General features: G+C 43.0%; 1 protein-coding gene across 1 annotated transcript in view; it reads right to left on the bottom strand.

The window, feature by feature from the left end:
- Positions 1-1,677: 1,677 nt before the first annotated feature.
- The window catches only part of myo16 (myosin XVI), a 541,014-nt gene continuing 529,710 nt past the window's right edge, over positions 1,678-12,981 (bottom strand). Inside the window, exon 32 of the mRNA XM_072264587.1 lies at positions 1,678-1,856. Within this exon, the coding sequence (XP_072120688.1) occupies positions 1,678-1,856 (179 nt within the window). The remainder of the gene's footprint in view (positions 1,857-12,981) is intronic.

The raw sequence follows: 12,981 nt of genomic DNA, 5'->3' as shown, positions 1-12,981 counted from the left end.
TTCAACAGGTGCCCAGGTCCACATGTATGCTCAGAAACAAAAGAGATTCTGCAGATGCTGGAAATACAATACATGATCAGAATGTGCTTACAGCAGAAGACAGTTAATTTATGTACTCCAGAGGAGCATTAAATTTCACTTATAAGGGGACCTCTTCTGGGAAATATGCCCCTCTAAGGGTTTGGTTAAGCTCATTTGGCAGACCATGCAGAGAGTAAGAGTCCATTAATCTCAACAGGTTTAAGAGCCCAACCAATTTTAATATTGAAAGGGTAAGCTGCACTTAATTGAGGCAGAAAAGTTCACAGTTTGGCAGCATTGATGTTGCTTTGTTCTTGGCCCCTAATTCCTCATTGCTTGGCTATTTTAAATTTCTTTTTTGCATTGCTTCAATTTACACTATCTTTGCACTATTGTACTTACGTTGCACCAGTCTGGTGTTTTGCACTTGCTGATATATTTATTAATACCATTACACCCTGTGAGCTCTATATGAACAAGGAATTTTATTGCACCTTGATAACAAACTAATCTCCAGTGCAGATTAGCTTTAGTCCCAGTATAATTGTTATTGCTTTGTTTCTTTAGCATTGATTATGTGAGCATTGAACTGAAAAACCAATAGATGCAGAATGTGGGATGGTCCTTGAAATTGGACTTCCAACAGGCTACACTCCCCCACCATTGAACTACCTCACCATTTTCTGATTTATAAAATTATATAAATTAATTTCATTTGGTTTTCACTTTACTTAACTGTGCCGGAAGAAACAAGATGAATCCATTGTTTCTGGTATATTTATTCACTTTTGTGAAAAAAGTTATGAAATATCCACCGGAAATTCCTTTGTGTGTGATCTTCGTAGAGGAATTAAGACATTAGAGTTTCTCACAAAATAGGGGAATTCAAGTGAAATTTTGGGGAAAAGGAACTCCATTTAAAGCAGAGGTTGTGAAATCAAAGCAGTGAAAATCAATCTTAGGTTTAATTCTAGAGTCTATGCTTCTTCATGTGGGACTTCAATTTCTGAGAAAATCACTCATGTCGAGACATATGATTGACAAGATAATTGACAAGAACTATTGCATTGTCATATCCCATTCTGTCTGTCAATTGAAAATACACAAATTGCAGCCTGGCTCAGGTTAAAAATCCATTATCAAACACAACATTTTCAATGGAAATTTTCTAATGAAGAGCAATGAGTGACCAAGAAGTTTTCTACTATTTGTTAAGAAGATTACATTTTATTATTAACAAATTTTCTGTTTTATCATACACAGAAATATCATTTTTAAAACAAACAGAACAGCTTTCAGCTTTTTTTCCATTTCAAGTAATATATATTTTCATTCTTTAAATTTTGATGGATGTCAGTTGTCCTAATTATCTTAAACAAGTGAACAATAAGAACAAGTAAATCTTACAGCATGGTACTGATCACTCTGTGATTTTCCATTTATTATTTGGAGGAATTCCAATAATCCAGAAATTCATGTGTCCTGAATTCCCAATTGTGTTTTGGGGTAGAACGTTGTTGCTCCAAGCTGATCTAGGATTTTATATGTTCAAGACTTGTGCAGATCATTAGATTTTGTGGAAAGTCGATTAGAAAATGTGTTTTCTGGACAATTATTCAACTGATAATTACTCACCGCATGCACTGCTCTAACAGTTCACTGGTATGTGAAATATAAATTACCATTCAGCAATTGATTCCCATTCTCCACTGTTGGAGCTGCTGTTATTGCAGGAGACAGCCTGCTTGCAGGGTTATTTGCATTGTTGTCCCGTGTCTCTGATATACTTCCTGGTCCACAGTTAGATGGACTGTAGTTCACTTCATCACACCCACCTAAGAAAACAAATAATAGTGACATTTCGGAAATTACAACTGCTACAGATGTCTCAATCTTAACTAACTTTGATTCTGAAAATTCACAGAAAAATGCAAGTTATGTGTATGACCTACATGGAAAAATCACACCTACTCTCAACTGAAAAGCATCCTTACATCAAATTTATAGTACAGGAATGATACTGAAATATTGACCCAAATGAAAAGGTGTATGGTTCCCATTTGTGTGTCAACATTGCAATGAAGAAGCAATTAATCCAACTTTCAGAATTAATTGATATTATTGAACTTTGTCACCTTTCATGCCTATACTGAAAATACCTACAGAGATTTGAATGCAGAAACTGGGAAAATATGGAATCTAAGAAAGTTGCCATATTGATCATAAAATCTTGAAATATTGCAAACTATTCAAGTGCTCAGTGTTGTTACTGTAGTTCATAATTCAAGGCCAAGCCTGTAGCGACAAAGCAGAGCAGCACACGACAGACCCTTCTTCCACACGGGGTGTTCGTGTGGACTATTATGTCAACGTAAGCTGATTCTATCTGTCTGTTCTTGGTCTCTATCCCTCCCTTCCTTACCTGTTCACCTACCTTTTAAACACTGAATGAGAATTAGCTTTAATATCATTGGCATAATCATAGAAATCTACAGCACATTACAGGCCCTTCGGCCCACAATGTTGTGCCGACCATGTAATCTACTCTAGCAACTGCCTAGAGTTATCCTACTGCATAGCCCTTTATTTTTCTAAGCTCCATGTACCTTTTTAAGAGTCTCTTAAAAGACTCTATTGTATCCACCTTCACCAAATTCACTGGCAGTGCATTCCACGCACTCACCACTCTGTGTGAAAAACTTACCTCTGACATTCCCCTTGTGCCTACTTCTGAGCACCTTAAAACTATGCCCCCTCGTGTTAGCCACATCAGCCCTGGGAAAAAAGCCTCTGGCTATCCACTCGACCATTGCCTCTCATCATCTTATACACCTCTGTCAGGTCACCTTTCACCCTCTGTCGCTCCAAGGAGAAAAGGCCAAGTTTACTCAACCTATTCTCATAAGGCACACTGTCCAATCCAAGCAACATCCTTATAAATCTCCTCCGCATTATCTCTATAGTATCTACATCCTTCCTCTAGTGAGGTGACCAGAACTGAACACAGTACTCCAAGTGGGGTCTGACCAAAGTCTTATATAGCTGTAACATATAAAGAGTAAAAGACAGGTGAGAGTAGATATAGGACCGATAGAAAATGATGCTGGAGAAATTGTAATAGGAGATAAGGAGATGGCAGAGGAACTGAACGAGCATTTTGCATCAGTCTTCACTGAGGAAGACATCAGCAGTATACCGGACACTCAAGGGTGGCAGGGAAGAGAAGTGTGCACAGTCACAATTACGATAGAGAAAGTACTCAGGAAGCTGAATAGGCTAAAGGTAGATAAATCTCCTGGACCAGATGGAATGCACCCTCGTGTTCTGAAGGAAGTAGCTGTGGAGATTGCGGAGGCATTAGCAATGATCTTTCAAAAGTCGATAGATTCTGGCATGGTTCCGGAAGACTGGAAGATTGCAAATGTCACTCTGCTATTTAAGAAGGGGGCAAGGAAGCAAAAAGGAAATTATAGACCTGTCAGCTTGACATTGGTGGTTGGGAAGTTGTTGGAGTCGATTGTCAAGGATGAGGTTACAGAGTACCTGGAGGCATATGACAAGATAGGCAGAACTCAGCATGGATTCCTTAAAGGAAAATCCTTCCTGACAAACCTATTACAATTTTTTGAGGAAATTACCAGTAGGCTAGACAAGGGAGATGCAGTGGATGCTGTATATTTGGATTTTCAGAAGGCCTTTGACAAGGTGCCACACATGAGGCTACTTAACAAGATAAGAGCCCATGGAATTACGGGAAAGTTACATACATGGATAGAGTGTTGGCTGATTGGCAGGAAACAGAGAGTGGGAATAAGGGGATCCTATTTTGGTTGGCTGCCGGTTATCAGTGGTTTTCCACAGGGGTCCGTGTTGGGGCCGCTTCTTTTTACATTGTACATCAACGATTTGGATTATGGAATAGATGGCTTTGTGGCTAAGTTTGCTGACGATACGAAGATAGGTGGAGGGGCCGGTAGTGCTGAGGAAACGGAGAGTCTGCAGAGAGACTTGGATAGATTGGAAGATTGGGCAGAGAAGTGGCAAATGAAGTACAATGTTGGAAAGTGTATGATTATGCACTTTGGCAGAAAAAATAAACGGGCAGACTATTATTTAAATGGGGAGGGAATTCAAAGTTCTGAGATGCAACGGGACTTGGGAGTCCTCGTACAGGATACCCTTAAAGTTAACCTCCAGGTTGAGTCGGTGGTGAAAAAGGCGAATGCAATTTTGGCATTCATTTCTAAAGGAATAGAGTATAGGAGCAGGGATGTGATGTTGAGGCTCTATAAGGCACTGGTGAGACCTCACTTGGAGTACTGTGGGCAGTTTTGGTCTCCTTATTTAAGAAAGGATGTGCTGACGTTGGAGAGGGTACAGAGAAGATTCACTAGAATGAGTCTGGGAATGAGAGGGTTAACATATGAGGAACATTTGTCCGCTCTTGGACTGTATTCCTTGGAGTTTAGAAGAATGAGGGGAGACCTCATAGAAACATTTTGAATGTTAAAAGGCATGGACAGAGTGGATGTGACAAAGTTGTTTCCCATTTTCCCATGATTGGGGAGTCTAGTACGAGAGGGCATGACTTAAGGATTGAAGGCTGCCCATTCAGAACAGAAATGCGAAGAAATTTTTTTAGTCAGAGGGTGGTGAATCTATGGAATTTGTTGCCATGGGCAGCAGTGGAGACCAAGTCATTGGGTGTATTTAAGGCAGAGATTGATAGGTATCTGAGTAGCCAGGGCATCGAAGGTTTATGGTGAGAAGGCAGGGGAGTGGGACTAAGTGGAAGAATGGATCAGCTCATGATAAAATGGCGGAGCAGACTCGATGGGCCAAATGGCCTACTTCTGCTCCTTTGTCTTATGGTCTTATGGTCTTATGGTCTAACATTACCTCACAGCTCTTGAACTTAATCCCACAATTGATGAAGGCCATCACACCATACGTCTTCTTAACAACACTGTCAACCTGCGCAGCAGCTTTGAGTGTCCTATGGACACGGACCCCAAGATCTCGCTAATCCTCCACATTGCCAAGAGTTTTACTATTAATACGATATTCTGTCTTCAAATTTGACCTACTGAAATTAACCAATTCACATTTATCTGGGTTAAACTCCATCTGCCACTTCTCAGCCCAGTTCTGCATCTTATTAATGTCGTGCTGTAACTTCTGACAACCCTGCAGATATCCACAATACCCCCAACTTTTGTGTCATCAGCAAACTTACTAACCCACCTTTCTACTTCCTTATCCAGGTTATTTATAGCAATCACAAAGAGGAGGTATTCCAGAACAAATCCCTGCAGAACACCACTGGTCACCATCGTCCAAGCAGAATACGAACTACAAATCAACTCAATGCAACAGTACATTGATGCAGAAGGCGGCAAACAATTGAAGAATGCAGAATAAAATGTAACAACTGGTTGAGAGTGTGAACTGAGAGGAAGATGGAGAGAGACTCCAGTCTGATTTGGATTGCTGATTAAGTTGTTAAATGCATGTTTTTGCAGTATGATGTGGATAATATTAGTTTATCCATTTGGTGGTAAAAACAGAAAGGCAGATTATTATCTGGACAATAATGATTAGGAAATGGGAAGAGGTTGCAATGGAAACTAGGTGTCCTTGTACACTGGAGAGTAAAATAATCATTCAGGTGGAGAGAGTAAAAGAATGAGAGGACTGCAGTACAGCTTGTAAGATCTAGAATGACCTGGACAGAATAATGGTTAAGGGTTGATCCTGATTGTAGGGGAAGACCTTTCGACCTGAAACATTAGCTGTTCTTGTCCCACATATGCAGCCTCACTGGATGACTGCTTCCAACATTTGCTGCTTCATTTTACAGGAAGGAACGTTGTTAGAGGAGTAAGCTATTCAGCCCCCCAGGCCTTTTATACTACTAAATTGCGTTACCCAGCAACCAGGATTACTTTGATAGCATTTAATATTTTACAAAAATCATGCAATTTTACTTTTGGTTGATAGGCCACAATATACTTTGGAGAAAAAGGGTTGAAATTTCATGAATTTTAGTGTATTATTTTTGATAGTGAATTATAGATGTGTGCAATTTAAGGAGAACTGTTTATATAAGGTGTAAATTCATGGACAACTATTGCAGAGGAGGCAAATAATATTTACATATTTGTCATATTTGTTAACAAAACTGTTTAAATTATTTACCATTGGGAGGCAGTAAAAGGATAGGTGGAATTTCATTACGTGGATCACATCCATTAAATATATAAAATAATAGCGTTTGTTCATTGAACTCTGTTTTTGAAGTACCAGTCCATTAAACAAAGATTCATTTCTGAAATCTAGCATATGTACTCCTGAATTCCTGACTCTACCCACTTTCTACAAGGATAGATTTTGTACATCCCTGCCAGCAATTCAAACTTGTTTGGTAAATAAAATGCTCAGAGGTCTCCAGAATGGTTTTCAGAGGTTCTTCCTCAATTTGCAAAACAATGAGGTTACTAAGTTGTGGACTATTTTCTCCATTTTTTTTCAATAACTCTGGAAGTCAGCTGAGAATGACTAAAAAGTACAAGTTCATTTTCAATGTTGGAGATCATCTCATGAGCCCCAGTTATCTTTTGTCACATACTTTGTTTGAAACAGGGCCAAAGTAGAAGCGTTCATGTCGCGGCCCTGTTTCAACCAATTCTACCACCACCACACGCAGCAAGTAGTGTATTCATCATTTTTGTACCATTGATTTGATCATGCCTGAAGACAGAGGTCGTCATTGTCAGAAACATGGGTCTTTTTCAAGACCGGCATTGACTGTTATATCTGCTAATGTTGAAGGATTCTCTGCAGCTAAACAAAACATCTTCACTATATTATGCAACGAGTTGCAGTGTGACGTCCTCTACCTGCAGGAGACACACAGAGGAAGCGAAAACAACCACCCAAAAATACCAGGAATGCTCCTGGCTATTGAAAGACCTCATCGACAATATGGCAATGCTGTATTTGTTAGAGCTGGTTCAGTTGTAGAAGCTACTTCTAAAACAGAGGAAGACAACATCGAAATTCTAACTGTAGAGCTGAGCAAGGTAGTAGTGACCTCAATGTACAAGCCACCGGGCATAGTTTTCAGCTTCTCTAACTCTGTATTCAACCTGCACAGTAAACCTCAGATCATCATGGGAGACTTTAATAGCCACAGTACCCAATGGGGGTACAAGGAGTCTAACAACGATGGAGAAGCAGTCGAAGAATGGATGGACGCTAACCAGCTTAGTCTCATCCACTATCCTAAATTGCCAGCCTCCTTCCACAGTGCCTGTTGGAAGTGCTGTTATAACCCAGATCTTGCCATTGTCAGCAACGATATTGCTGTCCTCTGCAAGAAGCTTGTCACAGGCCCAATACCACAGACACAGCACCGTCCTATTGGTATTCAGATAAATGCAGCAGTGTTACCAACCGTCATACCATTCAAAAGGTGCTTCAGCTACAAGAAGGCTGATTGGAATGGGTTCACGAGAGCACTTGACCATAAGGTTAAATGTATTAAACCGCTACCTGAGCACTACGACCTGTTTGCAAAAGCTGTCCAGAAAACAGCCAAAAGGAAGATCCCCCAAGTTTGTAGAGCACACTACATATCTGGTCTCGCCAAAGAGAATGCTGAACTATACAGGGAGCATGTCTCAATGTTTGAATTTGACCCCTTCTCAGAGGAAACAATAACTACCAGTGAGAGGGTGATGTTAAGTATCTCTCAAGAGCGTCAAAACACCTGGAACATCTTGATAGAGGCAACAGATCTTACAAAAAACAGCAAGAAGGCATGGTCTCTCATATGCAAACTTGGAGGCGATCCCAAGAAAGCTGCCCAACATCCCAATGTGTCTGCTAGCCAAGTTGCACACCAGTTGCTCCTAAATGGAAAAACCAACAAGAAACGACCAAGAGCACAACTAGATAGGAAGAGGTACAGCAATGACTGTGGCTTCACTAGACCATTCACCATGGACGAGCTGGAAATTGGAATATCTAGTCTAACACACGGGAAAGCAATTGGTCTTGACAACATAGCATTGGAGCGGATAAAATATTTTGGAGAGCAAGCAAAGAAATGGCTCCTGCAATTGTTCAACCGCTGTCTGGCAACACACAAGCTACCTAGTATTTGGCAGAAGTCACATATAACAGCACTATTAAAGCCCGGAAAAGATCCCTCAGATCCTAAGAGTTTTCGGCCCATCTCACTGCTTTGCCACACCAATATGCTGTTTGAGCGCCTGATACTCAATAGGATAGCACCAACTGTAGGTGAGAAGGTCATTCTAGAGCAAGCAGGATTCCGCCCTGGCAAATCAACAACAAGTCAACTACTCAACCTCACACAACATATCAAAGATGGTTTTGAGCAAGGGATGGTAACAGGTGTTGTTTTTGTAGACTTGTAAGCAGCTGACGATACAGTGAACCATAGACGTCTACTATGCAAGATCCTAGAGATGACAAAAGATATTCACTTAACAGACCTATTGGAAAGCATGCTTCAGAATCACCGGTTCTGTGTTGAACGAGATGGGGAGCGCAGCCGGTGACGTACTCAGAAGAGTGGTCTTCCTCAGGGAAGTGTGCGTGCTCCGCTGATGTACAACACCTACACATACGACCAACCTATAGATGATGTCACACACCATTTTATATATGCTGATGACTGATTTTAACACCGTGGAGAAAACGCTTTCTGAGGCCTTGGGGGGACTAACATCATACTATGAAGAAAACCAGCTCCGCACAAACCCATCAAAGACGCAAGTTTGTGCATTCCACCTCAGGAACCGTGAAGCTAAACGACAGCTTAAAGTAACCTGGTGTGGAGCAACACTGAGGCATTGTGAGCACCCTATCTACTTAGGAGTCACCCATGACAGATGCCTCACTTTCAAAAACCACATCAATAACACAAAGGCAAAAGTGAGTGCACGAACTAACTCAAAATGGGGAGCAAGCTCGAAAACATTGCGAGCCAGTGCACTTGCTCTTTGCTATTCCACTGCCGAATACGCCTGCCCTGCATGGGAAAGATCTACTCATGCTAAGAAGATGGATGCCGTTTTGAATGCAAGCTGCTGACTTATCACAGGTTGTTTAAAACCAACAAACACCAACAGCCTATATATCCGGGCGGGTATCGTTCCCTCGATATAGGTAGCCAGAAAGAAAGAATGATTCCGTCAAACATCAGATGAGAGGCACCCTCTACATGTTCATACACCTACACCCAGCCACCTAAAGTCAAGGAAGAGCTTCATGAACAGTGTTGTTCCATCACAATCAACCCCACCTGAAGCCCGCATCACCTTGTGGAAAGACCGGCTCACCAGTCTCAAACAACCCCCAACGATGGGAATTCCACCCGATGAAAGCCTTCCACAAGGAGCTAATTGCAACTGGGCGACCTGGAAGTGCCTTAACAGACTTAGGACTGGTGTAGGTCGTTCAAAGGTGTCACTAAGCAAATGGAGATATACAACCAGCCCGACAACTGTGAATGTGGAACTGAGCCACAAACTATGCAACATCTCCTGCAATGCCCATCGCTGGAGGAACCCTGTACTGCTGCAGATCTTGCCGAGTTCAACAACAAGGCATAAAAATGTATCCAGTTCTGGATGGGCCAAGTATAGACTGTCTGTGGACACGATAAGAAGAACATACCTTGCACTAAGACGGATTAACAAAATACCGAGTGAGCTATTTAAAGCAATAAAGTATTTGATCTGAAGCAACAACTTTTACTATTTCAGGACCTGCTATAGCAACTGAAGCGTAATCATTATTTTAATGTACTCCAATAATCAACCAATTCAGACAAAGCAAAGTCCCATAAAAAACAGAGAGGTATTGAATCCTGATGAAGGGTCCCAGCCTAAAATGTCAACTGTTTACTCTTTTCCATAAACGCTGCCTAGTCTGTTGACTTCGTTCAGCATTTTGCGTGTGTTACTTTGGATCTATGACATCTGCAGATTTTCAAATGTTTGCGATATGAATAAAATCATTGATTTCTGATGTTGTTTGAGAGATTATTGCATAAAATGTCAAAGAGAAAAACTCATTGTTATTGAAAATAGTGCCGCATACAGTCCTTTACATTAATCTGAGACACAGTCAGACCCATGGCTTTATGTGGACATGAAGGAATGGTTTTGTCCGGCAATGCAGATCTCTTTAGGTTCCAGAATGCAATGTTAGTTTGGATTCCATGCTCTATGGTTCTGACAATTTACTGTAAAACTACAAATGTACAATAACAAGTTATCCAAGTATTTTGAAAACCTGATAATTGAAAAACCTTGCTCACCAGGTACTATCTCCCACACTCCCATTTCACTGTGACCTCAATTCCTACATTTCCATTTCACGGTGGCTCTAGTTTACACACCTCATCTCATTGTGGCATCCAGTTCCTAAACTCAAATCTCTCTGTGGCCTCAGTTCTCACATTCCAATCAACCTGTTACCCCAGTACCTAAACTCCAATCTCCCAGTGACCCCAGTTCCCATACACTAATCTTCCTGTCACCCTAGTTCCTACGCTCCAATCTCCCTGTGACCCCAGTTTCAATACTCCAAACTCCCTGTAACCCCAGTTCCCACACTCAAATCTCCCTGTGACCGCAGGTCGGAAACACCAATCTCCCTGTCACACCAGTTCACACACACCAATCCCACTGTCACTCCAATTCTCACAGTCCAATCTCCCTGTGACCTAAGATCCCATACTCCAATCTCCCTGTGACCCCAGTTCCTACACACCAATATCACTGTGACCCCAGTTTCCACTCTCCAATCTCTCTGTCACCACAGTTCTCACAGTCCAATCTCCCTCTGACCCCAGTTCCTACACTCCAATCTCCCTGTCACACCAGTTCCAACACTCTAATCTCCCTGAAACCCCAGATCTTACATACCAGTATCCTAGTGACCATAGTTTCTACCCTCCAATCTCCCTGTGACTCTAGTTCCCAAACGCCAAACTCCCTGTGACCCCAGCTCCGACACTCCAATCTCCCTGTCACCCCAGTTCTCACAGTCCAATCTCCCAGTCACCCCAGTTCTCACACTCCAATCTCCCTGTCACCGCAGTTCTCACAGTCCGATCTCCCATGACGCCAGTTCCTACTCTCCAATCTCCATCACCACAGTTCCAATGCTCTAATCTCCTAGTGACCCCAGTACCCAAACTCCAAACTCCCTGTGTCCTCAGTTCATACACTCCAATCTCCCAGTGATCCCAGTTCCCACGCTCCAATCAGCCTGTGACCCCAGTTCCCACATTCCAATCTCCCTGTGACCCCAGTTCGCAAACTCAGATCTCCCTGTGACCCCAGTTCCTACACTCCATTCTCTCAGTGACCCCAGTTCCCACACACCAATATCCCTGTGACCCCACTTTCTACTCTCCAATCACCCTGTGACCCCAGATCCAAAACTCCAAACTCCCTGTGAACCCATTTGATACATCCAATCACCCTGTATCCCCAGTTCCCACACTCCAATCACCCGTGACCCCAGTTCATATATTCCAACCTCTGTCATCCGATGTACGACACTCCAATCTCTCAGTAACCCTAGTTCCCACGCTCCAATCAGCTTGTGACCCCAGTTCTCACTCTCCAATCTCCCTGTGACCCCAGTTCGCAAACTCAAATCTCCCTGTGACCCCAGTTCCTACACTCCATTCTCTCAGTGACCCCAGTTTCAACACTCCAAACTTCCTGTGTCCTCAGTTCTCACACTTCAAACTCCCTGTGACCTCGGTTCCTACACTCCAATCTCTCGGTGCCTCCATTTCCCACACTCCAATCTCCCAGTCATCCGAGTTCTAAACTCCAATCTCCTAGTGACCACAGTTACCATGCTCCAATCAGCCTGTGACCCCAGTTCCCACACTCCAATCTCCCAGTGACCCCAGTTCCCACACTCCAATATCCCTGTGACACCGGTTCCCACACTCCAATCTCCATGTAACCCAATTTCCCACACTCCAATCACCCGTGACCCCAGTTCATACACTCCAATCTCCCTGTCACACCAGTTCCAACACCCTAATCTCCCTCTGACACCAGTTCCTACAAACCAATATCCCTGTGACTCCAGTTTCTATTCCCCAATCTCCCTTTAACCCCAGTTCCCACACTCCAATCTGCCTGTCACCCGAGTTCCCACATTCCAATCACCCATGACCCTATAGTTCATACACTCCAATCTCCCTGTCACCTGACTTCCCACACTCCAATCTCCCAGTGATCCCAGTTCCCATGCTCCAATCACCCTGTGACCCCAGTTCCCACATTCCAATCTCCCAGTGACACCAGCTCCCATGCTCCAATCTCCCTGTGACCACAGATCCCACACTTCAATCTCTCTGTGAACCCAGTTCCTGCACTCCAATCTCCGTCACACCAGTTCCAACACTGTAATCTCCCTGTGACCCCAGTTCCAATACACCAATATCCCTGTGACCCCAGTTTCTACTCTCCAATCACCCTGTGATCCCAGATCCCAAACTCCAAACACCCTGGGAAGCCAGTTGATACACTCCAATCTCCCTGGAACCCCAGTTCCCACACTCCAATCACCCGTGACCCCAGTTCATACACTCCAATCTCCGTCATCCGAGTTATCACACTCCAATCTTCCAGTAACCCCAGTTCCCACACCCCAATCAGCCTGTGACCCCAGCTCACACACTCCAACCTCCCTGTCACCCGAGTTCCAACACTCCAATCTCCCTGTGACCCCAGTTCCCACGCTTCAATTTCTCTGTGACCCCAGTTTCCACACTCCAGTCTCCTAGTTACCCCAGTTTCCTACCCTCTAATCTTCCTGTGTCCTCAGTTCTCACACTCAAACCTCCTTGTGACTACAGTTCCTACACTCCAATCACCCTGTGACCCCAGTTCC

This window comes from Mobula birostris, chromosome 7 (genome assembly GCF_030028105.1).
Source record: "Mobula birostris isolate sMobBir1 chromosome 7, sMobBir1.hap1, whole genome shotgun sequence".
In the NCBI taxonomy this organism is placed as follows: domain Eukaryota; kingdom Metazoa; phylum Chordata; class Chondrichthyes; order Myliobatiformes; family Myliobatidae; genus Mobula; species Mobula birostris.
The sequence above is the reverse complement of the archived record's forward strand: the minus strand, read 5'-3'. Positions and strand labels throughout refer to the sequence as shown.